The sequence below is a fragment of the Manacus vitellinus genome, unplaced genomic scaffold, assembly GCF_001715985.3.
Source record: "Manacus vitellinus isolate BGI_N305 unplaced genomic scaffold, ASM171598v3 scaffold_26_pilon, whole genome shotgun sequence".
Taxonomy (NCBI): domain Eukaryota; kingdom Metazoa; phylum Chordata; class Aves; order Passeriformes; family Pipridae; genus Manacus; species Manacus vitellinus.
The window spans coordinates 1,786,460-1,805,388 of record NW_021939960.1 but is presented as its reverse complement, the minus strand read 5'-3'; the positions used below and the strand labels follow the sequence as shown (position 1 = coordinate 1,805,388).

At 46.7% G+C, this 18,929-nt stretch overlaps 2 protein-coding genes across 8 annotated transcripts in view; one reads left to right on the top strand and one right to left on the bottom strand.

Moving 5' to 3' along the window:
• Window positions 1-14,403, top strand: part of RIPOR3 (RIPOR family member 3) — a 46,025-nt gene extending 31,622 nt beyond the window's left edge. For all 6 annotated transcript variants that reach the window (XM_018073921.2, XM_008921838.3, XM_018073919.2 and 3 more), the window contains 12 exons: window positions 731-876; window positions 6,231-6,360; window positions 6,799-7,377; window positions 7,860-7,999; window positions 8,271-8,403; window positions 8,876-8,984; window positions 10,088-10,249; window positions 10,413-10,571; window positions 11,611-11,813; window positions 11,982-12,065; window positions 12,687-12,777; window positions 13,401-14,403. In XM_018073921.2, coding sequence (XP_017929410.2) covers window positions 731-876; window positions 6,231-6,360; window positions 6,799-7,377; window positions 7,860-7,999; window positions 8,271-8,403; window positions 8,876-8,984; window positions 10,088-10,249; window positions 10,413-10,571; window positions 11,611-11,813; window positions 11,982-12,065; window positions 12,687-12,777; window positions 13,401-13,501 — 2,037 coding nt within the window. In that variant the 3' untranslated portion in view covers window positions 13,502-14,403. The remainder of the gene's footprint in view (window positions 1-730; window positions 877-6,230; window positions 6,361-6,798; window positions 7,378-7,859; window positions 8,000-8,270; window positions 8,404-8,875; window positions 8,985-10,087; window positions 10,250-10,412; window positions 10,572-11,610; window positions 11,814-11,981; window positions 12,066-12,686; window positions 12,778-13,400) is intronic.
• Window positions 14,404-17,232: 2,829 nt separating this feature from the next.
• PTPN1 (protein tyrosine phosphatase non-receptor type 1) overlaps window positions 17,233-18,929 on the bottom strand; it is a 35,058-nt gene continuing 33,361 nt past the window's right edge. For both annotated transcript variants that reach the window (XM_018073980.2, XM_008921718.3), the window contains exon 9: window positions 17,233-17,999. In XM_018073980.2, coding sequence (XP_017929469.1) covers window positions 17,795-17,999 — 205 coding nt within the window. In that variant the 3' untranslated portion in view covers window positions 17,233-17,794. The remainder of the gene's footprint in view (window positions 18,000-18,929) is intronic.

Here is an 18,929-nt window from a genome sequence, read left to right as displayed (position 1 = left end):
TGCCAAAGAGTGTTCCAAGAGGAGCCCAGCAGCACGACTTCAGCTCTTAAAAGAGATGTAGGCATGGAACTAATTCCAAAGTGGACTTCAGGCACTTGTGCTAAAATTCTGTGCTGAGTCTGATGCTTCATGCACTTCTAGAACAATGTGATCTTCAGTTGGAAGTATGTTTTTGTAGCAAATACTCAAGTTAGGTTGTTTTTTTTTTTTTTTTAAAGTAGATGAATAAGACAAGTGCCAGCCTGGGAAAAACACAGTCCTGTGACTGCATTGGTAACAAACCTGGAGCCACCTGCAGAGCTGGAGGAAAGAATGACCCAAGTTCTGATTTTGATCCTGCTGAGCTCAGGACAGTTAGAGAGGTCACAGAGGATGCAGAGAGTTGTGTCTCCAGATCCTTTAGGCAACTGAGAGCTAAAATAGTCTGGTACTGAAATAGTTCCAGTACTAGAGCAAGAATTACAGACTAATTTTTCTTGAAATCATAGTCCCCCAAGTTCCCTTGTCTGAAGTGCTGTGCAGCTCTGGGTGTCCCCTTTGCCAGCCCCCTGGGAGCTGTTCCCTGGGGGGATATCAGCTCACAGCTGTTTAGGAGCCTAGAACTGAGTATCAGTATTTTGTTTGTTATAGGCCTCAGAGCAGAGCTGAGCCTGGGGTGTTCTCCTTTCTGTGCAGGTGACTGAGGATTGTCTGGTAGGATGAAGCTGGATGTGTTTGTCTGTCTCTGCAGGTGACAGAGCTGCGAGGACTGGCCACTATTCTGGTTGGTGTCGTGACATGTGACAGCATCAACTTCTTTACAACCAAGCCTCAGGCCATCATTGTGGACATCACTGAACTGGGCACCATCAAGCTGCAGCTGGAGGTCCTCTGGAAGTAAGTAGAGCTTCCAATGGGAAAAGCTAGAAAACACTGGAAATGATCAAAGGCTCCTAAGTATGTCAGTGAGCAGCATTCACCCCCACAGTCCTCTCTCCATTCAAGGTGCAGGACAGATGACAGCCTTGTGCTTCCTCACAGCCATCCCGGCTGCTGGGCCTGATCTCTGTTGGACCAGTCCTCAGGAGGGCAGGGGAAAGGACACAAGCTCTTTCTATGACCTATCAGATCTTCCTTTGCTCTTACCAAAGCCATGGATAGCCATGGGAGCTGACTTAGCCTGACTTAGTGAGCCTTACTTAGCTCACCCCTCTTCACAGTGAGCATTCAGTCCAGCTCCAAGCAATTTATGTCCATCTATAAAATATGAAAAATAACTGAAGATGATGAAATGAAACTGGAAGTAGCAGCTTGTAGGCACAATGAAAAAAATACATAGCTGAAATTTTAGAACAATCACTCTGACCAGATCACAGTTTGTTATAAATGAAGCTTTCCCAAAAACTTGACACCTTCATATTTGCACTGTGAGTAGTTATGGATACGAGGCCTGTTTGTGCACTACAGGGAAGCTTGGTTACAGATGTGCTTTTAAAATAGCTGAGCATTGTCATGGTGCCTGTGATTTATTAAATTGTTTTATAATTTAAATCTGTAAGTTGATTATTGTAGTGGATTACTGATGTTATTAAAAGCAAATTCTCACTGTTGTGGATGCTGCAGTGGAACTTATTCCTCACTCCAGACTCACCAAGGTTTTTGAGGTAGTACTGTTGTTTCTGCTTTATGGGACTGTTGTTCCACACTGAAAGGCCCATCTACAACAAATCAAGACTTTTTAACCTGTTTCCATTTACTATTGTCCAGGGATTAAATGCAGCCCCTTAGTGAAGTGCCCAGTTAAACAGTGGGCACTGTTCTCTTGTACCTCTGTGTGTGGCTCACTGCAGTCCTTGATTCTTCCCAGCCCTCCATGGCCAAGAGGCCTTTGAACACACCTCTGTTATAAGGACTCTCTTGAAAGGCCACTTTGACCTGGGATCCAGGCTCTCTCCAGGAAAAGCAGAAACAGCTTTCAGGTTCCATTTCTGGGGCCGGGGAAAGAAAAGCTTTATTGATCAACACAGTTTTCTGAATGTCTCTTGTGCATGCTGTGGTTCTTGACATTTACTGCTGACTTGTACCTGCAACTGGGCTGAAAAATGTGTCTTGCCCACAGCACCTGAAAATGATTTTCCAACACACAGATTGCTCAGTCAGTGAGAAATAAACTCACCCAGCAGAGTTTGGCTGCACCCATTTATGGTGCTTCTTCCTCTCGAGATCTGACAGTGGGCATCAGGATGTGGTGTGTTTTGGTGAGGTGCTCAGAAGAAATCACTTCTACTCTCTTGTTATTAACCCACACCAATGGCATCTGACAGTCCCTTCCCTTACTGCTGCTGGATCTGCTCACTTCCTTTCCTCTCTGTCAGTAGCTTCCATAATGAATTATGCACATAAGCTGTTCTTACAAAAGGACTGTATGAGGAAAGCCCTTCCCCATTCTGGGATATTGCATAGTTCCTCATAATAGCCTGAATCTCCACAGCCAATTACATTTGTGGCAGAACTTTCTGGAAAAGTCCAGTCCCGACGCTGTTGACCCTCGATGGCTGTGGTGTCTGATAGCTCCGAGTGCAGCTCTGGGCTGGCAATAGCAGCAGGTCTGTGGTATTTGGGACAACCATCACAGCCTTTGGAGCTGGCAACAGTTGAGCTGGGAGCAGGGTTTGTCGTGACTCATTTTCTTTGGAGTTAATCCCCTCTTGGAATTTTTCAGCGTGTGAGAAAACCCCGGCTGTGTCTCTGCTGGGTTTAAGTTTTGCGAAATGCGTTGGTGTCCCACCAAGTGGATTCTCCAGAGCACTTCTGTGCAGAGCTGGCCTCTCCCCTGGCAGCCTGCTTGCTGGAGTTCTTTACAGAAAAGAGAAGTTTTGTGGTGATAACTCAGGGTGTTTCTGTTTGCAAAGATAGAGCACTCAAAACAACAGCTGCTTTTCTCTTTGATTTGAGAATAACTAAACAAATCCATCTGATTTGCCCAAACTTCTCTGAGGCACAAGCTTTCAGTCTAGACCTGCTTTGTGAGGAATCCAAATGCAGATCTCTCTCTTCCGCTTCTCAATGTATATTTTCTTTTAAATAGGTCTCCAGTCTTCTGGGCTCAAACAAAAGTGCCTTCAGCTCCTTTATAGATCATGCCATGAGGAGTGTGAATGAACTTGGGGCCGTTGCAGAACAGCTTTGTTGGCCAGTTTGGCAAAAGGCTTTGGGTTTTTTGCCAACCTAAACAGCAGTCTGAATTCTGTGTCTCACATGCAGGACAAAGAGAAAGCTGTATTCTCCTTTCAGAACTTCAGCAGCACCCTGTGCTGGGATCCAAGGGCACCATCCAGCCAGAACTGCTCTGGTGACTCTGCCTGCTTTGGGCTGTGCTGGCCTGGCTTACAGGGCTTCCTGGAGTGAGAGAAAACCTGAAGGGAGAATAAAAAAGGAAAGTCTGGTTTCTATTTTTGGATGCTGCCAGTCCTGATCTTATAGGTGAAAACTTAGGTGAACATGTAGGTACTCCTGCAGTATCTTCAGGCAGTATCCATCAGTGCATCCCTGTGCACTCATAGCCTGGGGCTGTGACAAGCTGTACTAACCTGGAAAATGTGCTTGCTGTGCTTTAAGGGGTAGGTGAAACACCTACTAACAACCTTCTCACTGTTAAATTGCATGGGCATGTTCACCTGGGTTTGATGGTGGCAAGAGAAATCTCATGATTAATAGTGAGTCCAGTCAGTTGACTAGAATTGGCTTTTTTTTTTTGTATTAATGTAAGTCTGGATTCACAGGCTGAACACTGGGATTCAGGCAGGTCTATCCACCAAGAGCATTTCTGGTCTGGTGGTATTTAATCCATGGACAGAAAGGGAGTGCTTAGGGCACAGTGGGAGAAAGCAAGGCAGATCCTCTTGGGCTGAAGGCTGGACTGAGTTCTGCTCTTAAGCTCTCTCTCATCACTTCTGCTCCTCTGAGAGCATAAGCCAGGCAGTGTCCTCCTTACTCACCCAACAGAAAGTGCAGCAGGGGGAGGTAAATTATAGAAATCTCAAGTATTCCATCACTCCACAGGTTTGGTGGGTGTGACAAAGTAACATCTCCCTGGGAATTCAGGGCTGGCAGAGCTCAGGTGGGCCACTTTGATTTTTTTTTTTCTAATAGAATTTTTAAGCCTTGAGAAGGTGCCTATGGATAATCCTGTGCAGGCACATCAGTGTGGACAGGATATGATTAGCCACAGACACCCCTCACCCCCTACAGCAAGTACTTGCTCCACAATTTAAAGTTAAATAATGACATTTCTGCACACTTTTTACCTACACAGAGGTTTTGTGTCAATGATTTCAGGAAAGCCACTAGACAAACTAAGGAAAAACCAGTGACAATTAAAGGCAATAATCTGTTTGCAAAGTCTGGTGCATGACAGATCTCAGCCATGGATTGCCTCAAACCTGGGCATGTGTCTGGGGAAAGCCCACTCTATTTGACTCATTTCCTGTGTTTTCCCCTGGAATATCCCCTACTGGATTCTGTCAGTGTCAAAATGCTGGGAGAGATGGATTCATAGATCTGTCCCAGTCTGATGGTTTGTTTGCTGTAGAAATGTGGAAGGAGATGATGGATCATGCCCAAAGAGCTTAGAGCCAAGAGATAATAGAAGCTTTAGAGCAGAGTCCATTCTTTCTTTCCCCTCTGCTCTCAGCTGTTCCTTGGAGGGACTGGGAGTGTGTCCTTGTCTGGAGGCAGCTGAAGAGCTGCATTTTGCTGGAGGGTTCCAGGAATTGTCAAAGGGGCAAAACAGATTCAGTTTGTTGTTGTTGATCCTTTCCCAGAAGTGTCATTTTGCATTACTGCAGTGCTGTATTAAAAACTAAAAGTGAAAAATGTGAGGAATGGATCCCTGTGACTTTTTCTAAGAAATACCATGGGTAGGAGTAATTTGCTTTCATCAACAAACACAGCAGGCTTTGGGGAAAAGGCTCTGGCTGTCAGAAACCCGATTTATTTCTGTCCAGTGAGTCAATGCAGGTGGTGGTGGTTGGGACTCCGTGGAACTGGGCTGTGTGATGGACCCCAGCTGGGTGACATTGGTTAATTCAGCCAATTAACCTGTGCTAGGGGAGCTCAGAGTGTCACCTCTGTGCTGAGGAGCTGCACTGCAGGGTGCTAGGGAGAACTGTCCCTGTGCAACACGAGCAGCTGGAGAGACTTGGAGCTCTGCTTTTCAACTTCTGCCAGAGAGCAGAAGTTCTTTTCCCTGCAGTTTATTAGTCCTCGTTCCCTTTTGGATCTCCTGCAAGGTACAGCTGAATGCAGCTGACTTTATCCTGCTGTTTGGTCCTCATGTTCCTATCACTGAGGTTACAGATTCGTGGTGAACAGTTCACTTTTTTCCAAATGCCAGTCCTTAAGTGGAAAAACAAACTTTCTTTTGGTGCCACAAGGCATATCAGTGGGGAACAAAAGTAACACATAGGAAAAACAAACTCGCTTTGCTGAACTTGAAATATGTTTTCCCTCTCCTGGGTGGCTGAGTTGCATTTGGGGAGACAGTTTGTCCGAGTTTCCTTAAACTGGTTTGCAAAGGAGTTGGGAAATTAATGGCTGGGATGCAGAAGGTAATTGGGAACTCTTCAGAGCAGGATTTGTCAAGGTCTTGCAACCCACAGCCAGCACCCTCTGGGGCTGTAAGTGGCTTCATCCGTGCCTGTGTGACCCACAGAACTGCCCTGTAGCCCTGCACAGCTTCCTCTGCCAGCCAGTCATTTATTAGTAAGTGAAGGATAATGAGGGGGTTTTATTGGCTTTTCCAGGTGCTGTGTGCTCTGCAGGAGGGAAATTGGCAGTTTTCCTTTATTACATGTGCTCTGTTTCCTTCCTGCCTGGAGTGGTGCCTGTCCCACTGTGCCCAGTGCCTGTCACACACAGGCTGTGCTGGATGGGCAGCACCAGGGCCTGTGCAGGCTCTGCAGGAGGACAGGGAGCACTTCAGCCTCTTGGAACACTGGACTCTTCCAAAAACTCTGGCACAGGTCTCTGCCTAAAGGGTGTTGAGAATTCTGGGTAAAATACCTTCTTGCCTACCTCTTTCTCTGCTGGAGCAGTCAAAGATACTGGTCAGAGGGGCAGTTTCTGTTTCCTTTTATTCCCTGTGGCGTTGACTGAATGTCACAGTTCAAATCCTCCTAGCTGTTCCTGCAGCTGAACACCTCTGTGCTCTCTGCTCTCACTGACACTTTGGCCTTTGTTTTCTGCTGCAGCCCCTTTGACACAGAGAACCTGTTTTTGTCACCTGGAAGCACTGCCAAGTTTTCTGTGGGTAGCAGGAAGAGCTCGTTATACAACTGGACCCCCCCAAACACCCCCAGCTTCAGAGAGAAATACTACCTGGTGAGTACCTGAGGAAAGCAAGATGCAAAGCACAGACCAAGGGCTTGATTTTGGGTTAGATTAGACTGTTCAGGAGCACACTCAGAAGTGTGAAAGCATAGCACTCTGGGCCTTTGCAGTTTGGGGCTTTGTTATGTTTTCTTTTAACCCCCATTCATTTAACCCAGAAACAGGTTTTCAACTGCCTTAGTAACTCTCACCAGAACGATCAACCACGCAGTTACTGCTGCTCCTCTGTTCATCCAGGGGCTCTTAGAAATTGGTTTCAGTAGTTTTTTGTCCAATCCATGCTGGCCTGGCCCCACGTGCAGAAGAGCCCTGTGCTTTGATGGATTTGGGTGCATGTTTCCAACAACAGGAATCAGAGTTGTATCTCTTGGGTGGGATCTCAGGCTTCCCAGTTGTGTCCGTGCTCATTTATGGATCTCTTTGCTGCAGTCTCTTTTGCAGCTGAGGCAGAACCAGGGGGATGTAAGTGATGAAGCCCAGCCCCCCAGCATTCTGAGCTACTTGGCTGCCTGTGATTTTGATGACCATGGGAGGAGCAAAGCTCACAATCCTGCTGAGACCAGCGAGGGAGACTCATTCAGCTCTGAGGACCAGAAAGGGGCAGAATCCCGAAGTACAACTCCAGCTCTGGACCACAGGCCATTGGTGATTATTCAAGAAACTGGTGCAGAAGAGCACCAGCACCCTCTCCCAGATCACACAACTCTGGATATCCTGAAGAAGACTCCATGTGGGGATGGATTTCCAAGTAACCCCTCCAGTCTTCCGAATGGCCACAAGGGCAGGAGGGATTCTGTGAGCCAGCCCAGGACTCGGCGCCTGGCAGAGCAGGAGGAGAGCAGCCAGAGAAGCTGGAATGCTGCAAGTGACCCGAGACTGGATGGACATACAAAGTCTGTTGACAAGACTCTTCAAGAAGTGTTGAATTTGCTGAAATCACACGATGTGGGGCAAGCCCAGCTGGAGAAATTGGAATACCAGGTTTCGTCTCTGAGGGATAAATTAAAGGTAAGGGAATGTTTTACCCTTGGGATATGATGCAGCTTCCTCTGTTACCCCTAAATCTGAAGACATTCTGTGACCCTGAGGCTGATTTCATTTAATGATGCAGCAATGGCACGTTCCCAAAAGGAGTTTGGCCACCAGAGGTCAGGCAGGACTCGGGAAAGGCAGCTCCCAGTGCTGGGCACAGAGCAACGGCTGGGAAAGGAATAACCAATGCAGTCCAAGTGGAAACTAGTCTGGGCTAAGCTGAGCCTGAACTATGTCAGAGCCTCAGCATTTAGGTTTGCTTCTAATCTTTCTTGACATTTTTAAAATTTGGTATAGCTCGAGGTGACTGCCTCAGTTCATCAAGCCAATATGCTAAGAATGAAATCAGAAAAGCAAATTAATTTATTATTAAGAATGATTTCAAAACCAGCAAAGACCTCCTGCAAAATGGCTTGATACTACAAATAACAGCATTTTTCCTTCCACCCCATCAACAGCAAAAGACACTTCATCACAAACACTCATCTATGGAGAGTTTAATGGTGGAGACAGTCCTGGAAAGCTTTGACTTCCTAAATGCTGACTGCAGTGCTGATGAGCTCTCACTGTTTGGGAGCATCAGGACAGCCAGTGTCAGGTATGTGCTGTGGGGACAGGGACAGGGCTGAGGGGGAACACCTGGCTGAGTAACAGCTGTGCAGAGCTGCTGCTGCTGTGAACACCCAGCACAGAAACGTGTCCTCATGTTTTTAAGAAGGTTATAAATGCAATTTAAAAAACTGGTGTTGTGTTTGGTGCCACCTGGTTTGTAGTTTGGCGACTTTCTTGAAGGCTCCTGTTGAGACTGCACATCTTCAGTTTTATTTAGTGATGAGAGTTCTAACTCCTTTTTCCCCTCATCTCAACAGCACATACAATGACAACACACTGAAGTCCCTGAGCTGTGACACGAGACCAGAAACTCAAGATGTCACTACTGGTGATGACAACTTAGACACGCTGTTGATAACTCACCTGAAGCTGTGCAAAGGTCTTCTGCAGGTACAGAACAGCCTGGGGGTTCCCAGGGCACTGGATGGCATTGTTGATTCTGATTATGGACAGAAGAGATTATGTAGCTGTTTTATAAAAGCAGAAAGACTCAAAATGGAAATGAAGTCCAAAAATTGCAGCATCTTTGTGTATCTACACAGAACATGTCATATAAAACTCTGCTGCCTTTCTTCAGCCTCTGGGGTTTGCTGGAGCTCTAATTAGTACTTTGTGCCCTAAGCAGGCTGTAAATGCAATCAGACAGGTTTGGCTCTAAGTGTGCAAGGGGTGATCAATTTTTGAATGAATGAAAAACTGATACTACCAGTAGTATATGCTGTGATGGCAGAGGGACCTTCTCAGAGCAGCTGATGTTTTCTCACTGCTCTTAGAAGTTTGATTCCAAGAAACAAATCCTGGTTTACCTTGAGCTTTATACTGCCCTTGTTTCAGCTGCTGAGATACATATGTTGCATTTCAGAAACTGAGGTCACCAGACTTAGCCCAGGTTGTCCAGGAGAGCATTTTGGAAGAAGTATCTGAGCAGACTCGAGTGCTGGGGGATGTCCTGGATATGTCTGTTGAAGAAAGTGAGTAGCTGCATTATTTCCAAGGCATGCCAGAGATGGGAGAGGTGCACCCCTGATGTGCCTGCTCCAGCTTCCCCAGACACATCAGTGTTTCTTTCTAAATTCCTTGCAAACAGTCACATAATTAAACCAGCTCTTATATCTGGATTCTTAGAGAAAACAGGGCTCATGGTTTGCTTTGGATTTTTCTGCAAGGAAGGAAAAGATTTGGAGAAATTTGTCTCGAAGAGTAGCTGAACTGGTATGTTTTAAACAGGGATGTTGTAGATGATGGAGTTTGCAGTCAAAGAACAGCAGAGCAGCCATAGTAAAATCCTCTTTTACCTGTCCTTTTACTTGGTAAGCAAACAGCCCAAATTCTGTGCCCATCTGCAAGAAGAGTTGGGCAATTCTTCCCACCTCAGGCCTTCCCAATACTAAACTCCTCTATACACTGTTGACAAAATGATGAAGCACTATGGGAGGCTTGGAAGGCTTTTGTTCTCATCTTGGTAAATACAGCATCAAGAATGCAAATTTTAGTTGGAAGCATTTGCTGACAGATTTTATCCTGGAGGATGTGAGAATAACCTGTTCCCCAGAGCAGAGCTCCAAAGGGCCTTTGGTACAGTGTGACAGGGAAGTGTGGGAGTGTGAAATGCAGGAGTTCAATCCCTCTGTAGGGAAGAGCAAGGCATGAAGGGTCCAGAGGGTAGTGAGAAACCACAGGTTCACTTCAAGTGAAGTGTTTGATAAGAGAGAGCCCTGAGGAAGGAACATGGGGCAGGATCTCTAAAACCTGGCAGTGGCACATCTTTGGCTGATAGAAGGGCAGCCAGTTAAACTCACAGAAAGTTCTTCTGGAGCTGGACTCACATGCCAGGACAAAATGAACAATAAGGGGCAGAAGAGCTGCTGATGACAGTTTAGGAGCTCAGCCTAAGCTTGGTGAGATCAGTGCTTGCAGGTTTTAGCATTTTGGCAGGAAATGCCCCATTTTGAACAAAACCATCTCCAACACAAATACAAGTTAACGCTGACCCATGTCTAGATAATCCATCCATTCTCATGTAAAATCCAAAATCTGCTGGAGCTCACGGACTTCTTCAAATGTGGGGTTTCAGTTATTCAGAAGACTAAGAAGAAGAAGCACTATCTGAAGATGTGGAGTGACCTTGCAGAGCCTGGCAGCATCTTGTTGGCTTCAGCAGAAAGGTTCCGTCATGCCCTGAAATACACGATGATGCTCAGAGTGAAGGAGAAGTACCCCAGGCAGCTGGAAGCAGGTACCACTGGAGCACAAGGCCACTCAGACTGCCTTTGGCTGCAGTGCTAAAGATGGTCCCTGTGCATTTAAAAAACCCCTAAACCTCTTGCTTGTTCTCAGCAGCTTCCCACAAACTAACCTGCTGTTTTCTCGTTTGTCCTTGTCCGTGTTCCTTCTTCCAGTGCTGCAGAGGCTGCTGGAGCAGATCCTCACCTGTGATGGGTTGCTCCCCACTCCGAACCTCCAAACAGAACCAGTTACTTTATTCCAGTTTTACAGCTACTTGGACAAGCACCACATTGCCAGCCTGGAGAAACACTTGGGAAAACTTGCCAAGGAAGGTAATGGCAGTGCTTGGCTCCTCCTTTAGGGCTACCCTCCAGGTTCCCACTCAAGATACAATTCCAGAGCAGGAAACACCCCAACCAGTGCACTGACAACTTGCTTCCATTTTAATTGCCCTTATGACCATGTAATTTTAATCAGAACAGGAAAGATGTGCTTGACTCCCATATCTGGCCATGTACAAACAAACCAGGTGTGAAGGATGGGTTTATCTTAAGTGCCCTGAAAAGCAGGTTCTGGGATATTCTGAAGTTAAAGCAGAAGCAAAGTCAAGAGGAATCTACAGTTGGATCCAAGGACTGAGTAAAGTCTGGGGCTTTGGGTGTCTATTGCAGCTGGAATCAGACACAGAAAATAGCAATAAAATTGCAGAGGTTACTAACGTGCATTTTCTAGCCTGAGGTAGCCAGAGCCTCACTGGAGTCTTGTCCAACATGTGAAAGTACTTGAAAACCTACTCTGTGTTAGAAAAGAATTATTTTAAAAATAGTCTTTATATTGGCTGCATCTTTAGGCTTATGTTGATGCAGATGACTCATCTGGAGGGGGGCTAAAACTTGAGCATTCCTAGTCAGTGAAAAAGACCTGGAATATTCTTCAAATTGAAAGGGTAAATCCAGTGCCTGATTTCTTAGTTTTTAAAAGAGAGAGGGGTTTTTTTGTCCTGTACAGTGAGATCTTCTAGGGCTGTTTACTGGTATTTTGCTTGATCCTGTTCCTTGTTGTGGGCTGGGCTCTTGTCCCGATGCCCAGGGCTGTGGGACCTGCTCTGGGTGTTGTCCTGGATGCACCCGGGGCTGGCACAGATCGGCTGCTCTGCCGTCCCAGCCTGGGCACGGGAGGAAGTGGAACAATGGCAGGGAGAGAAGACAGGATGGGCAAAGGGGCAGCTGTCCCGGTTTGCTTCCTGCCACGCTTGGCTTCCTCGCCGGCCCTGGGAATAACTGCTTGTGGCTAAAGGGGACCGGGCCAGGGAGGAGCTCCTTGCAAATATCTTGGTTTGCGGGTGAGTGAAGCCGAGCACTTCCCTGGCAGTGATGCTGATCGAGGAGCTGCAGTGCCCCGGGAGGCTGAAGACGCTGAAGAAGCTGAAGGGGAAGCGGCTGAACAAGCTGCAGCCGCTCCCGCAGACGCTGCGGCTGCTCGGGGAGCTGCAGCTGGACGAGAACCACCGAGTGAGCAAAGCGGCCACGTCCTGCCTGTGCCGCGCCGCCGCCAGCAGGAGCCTCAGGGCCAAGGTAAGCGCTGCAGCTCCCCGGGCCTTGCCCCTAAACCACACCAGTGCTCGGGTGATTTGTCTCTGTCCTGTTTTTGACTTTCAGATGGGCAGAGCTGCTCCTGTCAGTCTGCTTTGGTTGGTTGATTAACACTCAAGGTGTTCCTTTTACTTTCCTTTTTCCATTCAGGCTGTGTTGTTTTACACTGAAGCTTTATCTGACTGTGATGCAAGACTTCAGCAAGCTGCATGTTTGGCTCTTAAGAACCTCAGGGTAAGTGTTCACAGCTCTGCTGGGCACATCTGGCCACAGTCATGGATGCAGAAGTGTGTCTGGCCGGGATTTTAAAGCTGGTAGGGTCACTTTAGCAGCTTTCTGCTGTTTGGAATTCCCAAATTCCTTGGCTGCCAAAGTTCCAAACCATTAATGCCGTTGTTCCAAAGGCAGCAGGAGAGGGAGCTGTGGGCATCTTGTTTGATGTGCCAGGCACAGCACAAGGACACAGGGGATGTGTTTGAACTCCTGTGATATCCAGTCACACAACAAGAAATCAGAGTCTTATTCTTAAATTCAATTTGCAAAGCAACAACTGGGATTAACCCTTTCAGGGACGTCCTGGTGGGTGATGCTGATTTAATGGTCCTGCAGCAGGGACCTGTACCCTGGGACTTTTACACTTTCTAAGGCCCTAAGACAGGAGAGAAGGAGGTGACAGAGGTGAGAATATGTCAGGAAATGTAACTGCAAGATGATGTGCTGGGGGAGAAGAGAAAGGTCCTGGTAGAATTCAGGTTCAAGAAGAGATGGGAGTTTGTGTGTCTGTGTTTGCCTTGTGAAAAACATCCACCAAACTACTGAGGAGCTGCTGAGGCCAATGTTTCCTTTCTCCCACAGGCTGTGGAGAGCATTGAGCAGGTTGCCCACCTGTGCCAGTCTGAGACAGAGGAAGTCAGGAATGCAGCCAGGGAAACCACGCTGTCCTTTGGTAAGGCTTTCAAACAGTCTGAAAAAGTGATGTGAAATAGTGCAGGACCAGGAGAGGCCTCAGGTGCAGCCTGAACACATCCAAGACAGTGGTAATCCCTCATGAACAGCTGTTTCATACCATGGAGACAAACTATATCACAGGTACCAACCAAGGGCCCTCCTGTTGAGGTTTATAGAACCAGACCAAGGAAATTCTCCAGGATAAAGTGCTTTAGGAACCACTGAACCTTTTGAAAAGGTGGCAGATAAGAACCAAAGATGCTGGAAGTGATGCTGGAGAACTGTTTCCCTATTCTATTCTTCCAAAACCCCCTTTGATCCATGTTTAGTCCTGGGGATCTCCAGACTTGCTTCCCAGAAACACTCAGGCTCACGTGCATGGCAAGTTTTCCAGCTGTGATGCTCCAAACTGTTACTCACATGGAAGCATTGCCAGGAGGCCTGATTTTCCATGGTGGCTTCCAGGAGGTTTTGGAAAACTGTTCCCTTAGGGACGTGTTTGCCACTCTTGGGAGTCCTTGTTAGTTCCAAACAAGGTCACAATGGAAGTGTTTCCAGAGGATCCCATTTCTCAGACATTTGTGTCTCTCCCTCAGCACAGGCTGTTTCCTTTCTCCACAGGGGAAAAGGGCCGCCAAGCCTTCGAGAAAATGGACAGGATCTGCTGTGAGCTGAGGGAAACTGCCCAGCACGAGGCCGAGATTGAAATCACAGTGTTTTAGGGGTGCAACGGGAGGAGCTGCATCCCACTGTCCTCACAGCCACATGGGACCTGAGGGATGGCTTTGGTTGTCCCTGCTCTGTCCGTGCTGCATCCTGCCCCAGGACAGCCTCATTTCCAAAGGGCAGAGTTTGCAGTCTCCACAATTCGGGCTGGAACACATTTTCTCACCATCTCTCAGCAGGTGATCAAATACCAAGTGCCTGGATGAATGAAAGCTGGGATCTCTTGGAATGTGGCACCAGGTTGTCACTGGAGTTAAAATCTCCATCTTGCTGGAATTTGCTGCCCCTGCTCAAACTGTAAATCCAATATGATTTATTTTCCAATATGATTTATTTTATCAATTTGGCATTTCCCAAGGGAGAAATGATCACTCTCCAACAGTCCCTCTGGAAGGCAGCAGACAACAGCCTTTTACACCAACAGATCCAGCAGCGTTGCTCAGTGGGTTCTTTTGCCTGGATAATTTAGTTGCAGAAGGAAAACTTGTTACTTCCAAAGTCTTCAGCCTGGTTGCAGCTTAGGCCACGTTCCAGCAGGGACAGACAGCGTGTGGGAGGAGTGTGTGTGCTCAGCAGGAGGGTCTGTGTTGGGTTTGCCAGGTGCAGGTCTGACTGAGGGAGGGGACAGGTTTGGGTTGGTTTTAAATTTTGAGTTTAGTCATAGATCAAGACTTCTCATAATCATCCACCTGGTGTCAGGCCCTTCCTCAGCCCCTGGCTGGCAGGGCAGGGTGGCCGTGGAGAGAAGCCTGGCCTCAGGTACAATACTTGAAAGGGTTGGGCTTGTGTGTACATATTTTTATATATATATATATATGTGTATAAAACGTTTCTATTCAGTATTTATTTGTTGGATTTCATACTGTTTTCTGAAGTTCTAATAAACCATTGAGACAAATTCCTGTGAGTGTTTTGTGGTGCTGTGCTGGCAGGCCTGGGGACAGGTACAGGGCACTGGGCTTGATCCCTGTCCTGCCTGGGACAGGTCAGGCTGGGATCCCTGGGGTTCAAATTGACCTGATTCATGTGCAAGACTAGAGCAGGGAGCTGGAGGGGTCAGGGAGAGATGCAGGCACCTCATCTCTTTTACTCTGCCTACAGGAAGTTCTTACAATAACATTTAAATCACTTTACAACCCCCCAACGTTCCCCTCCTGCCCCCCTGTGCATGTGGGTCAACCAGGAGCCTGTGGCTCCAGCCCCAAAGCAATAAGAGACCCATTGAAGTTCTTTAAAAAAAGAATTTTATTGTTACAACTAAAATGAGAACTGAAAACTTGTATGGGAGATTGAAAAACTGTACAGTTGTACTCTAACCTGGGAGGCCCAGCAGCGGCTTACACAAAAGACAAGATACCTGAAACTGTATTATACCAAAACATTCAGCTTTTTTGTTGAGTTTTTAAAGTTTTTTTTTATAAAAGTTTATTCTATGGCAATCTGTAAAAAAAGAAAGACCTGATGAGTAAATATTTGCTTAAGGCAGATAGCAGAGCAGCTCACTAACGTCCTACCGAGTCTAACATGGATGTTTGTCCATTTCCAAGAACAGGTTACCCAACACCCCCACGGTATTTACACCCCCCAACTACCACAGACAGTACAGGACAGCAAAACAAAATGGGAACAGTTCAGTATTCCAAGCCTTATCCACACCTCAGGGGCCTGGGGAGCAGTCACTTTGTGTCCTGGGACAGGGGAAGAGCTGGACCTGGAACAGAGGGAAGGAACAGGTGGAAAGGGGGATGCTCAGAGCTTCTCTATGACCTGCAGGAACTCTCTCTTGGTAGAATCATTTGCAATTGAATTAATCTGGAATCAAAGGAAGGAGGCTTTGTTTTCCTGCCATACCAAAAACTTAAAATATTCTCTCTTGGGAACATGTGCAGAGGGGGGGGGTTTGGTTCCTGTCTTTCTAAAGGTGCCCCTGCTGCCCCCAGGCCAGGGGAGGTGTGGATAGGGCTGACTAAACTCTGGAATGTCTGTACTACACTCACTCAGCTGAAAGGAACATGCTACCACCGGGCACACGGGATCCCACGGGAAGTCATGCCAAGGATTAGGCGAGTACATATTATCTGATAAACACCCAACAGGCCATCGCTGAACGAGGAGACTTTCAGCAACACCCTCTGAACCACAGCCACTAAGGATCAGGTCATGCAAATATCATTTGGGCACATCAGGAAGCAGAAATATAAGTTCTTTCACCTTTCAAGCACGTGGTGTTTCATCGGGACACCGCAGACTTCACATGCAGTTTAATACAAAGGGGTACAAATGGGGCCTCAGGGCAGGACCTGCCCGTGCTGGAGAGAACAGTGGGGACAAAGCAATCACATAATGTATCTTAAATACACAGATGAGCCATTATATATTACCATTTTTCTATACTCATTTTTCCTGTTTCCAATAATATAACTAAATATTGACTGATTACAACATTCCTCCTTTCAAGTACTGGTCTGACCAACAGTCTCACAGGTAAAAGGATTGATTCCCAGTACTACCTGAGGATTTATTATTGTACTCTTGAGAAGCCCTTGATGCAAGCTTAACAAAACACAAAATAGAAATAACTCCAACCCCCCCTGACCCCCTTCACCTACTCACCCACTGAAGGAAGAGCTACACCCACAGCCAGCTTGGCAAAAATAAATACTGAGTGGAGAGAGCTCCCCTGGGCTCCTCCACAGCGAGGCCTGCACTGAGGGGGTGCTTAAGTGCTCTAAATCTACAGAGACTTGAGAAATGAAAAGAGCAGATCAGTAACAGTGCTGCAGACCAGCTGTCCTGGGGCAGTTCAGTCTCGACAGCTCTCAGCAGTGAGTTTGCTCCTGGCCTCTGCTCCACGACACAAGCAAAGAAATCTTTGCTATTATTGTTTAAACTATTAATCATTTGGTACTACCGAGAGGAACAGCATTGGCTGCCTAGTGCAATGCTGCCTTCCAGTCCCAGTCCTACCCACACCCCCAAATCCTTATTTACAAGCACTTTACACCCTGGAGCCCTGGGCCAGGCCCACAGCAGGGCCAGTGCTGGGCCCAGCCTGGCTGCAGGACCCCCACCTAGAGCCAGGACTTTAATCTTGGCTTTACACAAAGCAGAACACACGAACACTTGCATCATAAACCGACATGTTCACAGACCAACCCGGCTCCTGGTGAACTGTCTGTGTCTCAAGGAAGCTGCCACAGCCTGGATTGCTCTGGATTTACCAAATGCTCTCCTGCCCAGTGCCTGCAGCACCCCCAGGGCCTCTCCCCTGGCTGGAAGCAACAGCTGGTCCTGACGGAGCACACGGAGAGTGAAACTGCATTTTACATTCCAAATGATGAGGTTTAAGAACTGGTCCTTCCATGGCAGAGTGCTGGTGGACGTGGTTTGGTTGAATTTCCCTTCCTGTTTCTCTCTCTCCCCCTCAATCTCTCCTAACCCAGAATATAAAACTAAAAACAGCTTTAGAAAGGATGGTGCAATGTAAAGAGCCGTATGTGCAAGTAGAGTGCAACAAAAGTCAATGAGGAGATACACTTAGTAAAGGAAAAAAAAAAAGGAAAAAATCCAAGAGCTGGACGTGTTGGGATACCCTGAGCAAATGCAGAAGCCTGGTTCTATCAACACAAGTAAAACAATCAGCTCTTTAAGAACAGTTATGCCAAGATTAAATATATCAATACCACAGGCACTGCCCACAACTCAGTCTTTAATGATGAAGCAAGTTTTTAAAAAAAAAAAAAAAAAAGAAAAAAACCAACCACAAACACCCCTCCCCTTCCAAAGGTTTACATTCTTCAGGTATGTGGGTTTCTTTTTCTTTTTTGGGAACTCGTCAATGTAAGTCATGTATTTGGTTACAACACTTGGAGAGTACAAGCAAGTTTCACTTGTGCCTACTTTTTCTGAAACAAAAGAAAATGAACTGGCTTTTTAAAAAAGGCTAAAAACAACAATGTGTTGTAATTCTATTATTTAGTTTAAAAAAAAAATCAAAACAAAAAAAAAAACAACCAAAAAAGGAAACCAACTATTTGGCATTTTCTCTGCTTACTCCTGAATATTTTAAGGCCCTGAGATTAGAATATTATGTTCTTGGGACCACAGGGCTGGATAAAACCCTAGTGCATCAATTCTCTCTTTAAGCCCTACCCAAAGTTCTGGCCTTTCACACTAAATCTACCTGCTCTGAGACAAGGCTCCCCTGCCTGGACTGCTCCCTCTCACAGGAGCTCCCACAAACCCCGACCGGGCGTGTTCCCCGCGGGTCCATCCTGCTGGAACAGCCATCAGTGGAAACACACCCTGTAGCAGAGATAAGCTCCTGCTGTGAGGAAAGTGAACATGCAGATGTTCACTAGAAATGGCTTCCACGTTGTCACCATGTTCTCATCCTCCTCGTCCGAGTTCTCCGACTTGGACTCCTCTTTGTGGGGTGAGAGACGCGGATTTTCACCAACAGTTCTCCTCCGAATTTCAGTGTCTTGACTAGTGCTTAAGGACAAAGAAATCAATATTCAGTACTGGATGGACACAGATATTCCTCACTGGATTGGCCATGGAGCCCTCCTGAACCCTGGCACAGTGTAGGACTGGACTCCAGCAAGGGGAAAGTCAGATGTCCAGTCCAAGCACCTCCAACCAACGAAGACAGGCAGTTCCAGAGGAGGATTCAGCTCCATCCTCAGACAAGGGACTACACTAAATAAAATCAATCTGACCTCTGAGCTCTCTGGAGCTGGACATGTCTGATGTTCATTTACACTAAACTGCCTAAATAATAATTTCTAAGAAATTATTTATTCACTGAGAAATTCAGATTTATCTCACTAATGAGAAGACACGAGACACCAGTTTTAAATCCATACCTTCAGTGGGTGTGGAAATCATCACCAGGCATCTCACACTGCAGGCAAATGTTCTGCTAACAGAACTATACTGTCACCAAAGAAAGAAAGAGGGAGATGCTACCAGTGCAACACTTCCTTCTTTCACTGCTTAGCCTCCACTTGTGTGTGTTCTTGTTTCCAAGACTTGCTTTCTTTTTAGCAAATATTGTTCGGAATTTGAGTATTTTTCCTTTCAGAATCTCCCCAATGAATTAAGAAAAATCCAGATCAAAACATTGTTTCTTTTGGGCAGGGAAACACTTCCATTTTATCTCCTTGCCTGCAGCAGAACTTGGAGGGAGACACCATGTTCAGCTCCTGGCTGCAGCCTCCCAGCTCTGTGAATTTAAGACTATGGGAACCTCTCACTGATCTCCAGCTCCCAGAGCCACACACCCATCACCTGCCACTTCTTAACAGGGTGCCAGAAGAGGCCCCAGCCCACGGGGAAGTTAAATGAACACGAGTGTGAGACCTCGACTGAGAGACTTTTGGCTTGGAACTACTATTCCTACTCTTACACTGCCTCCATCTG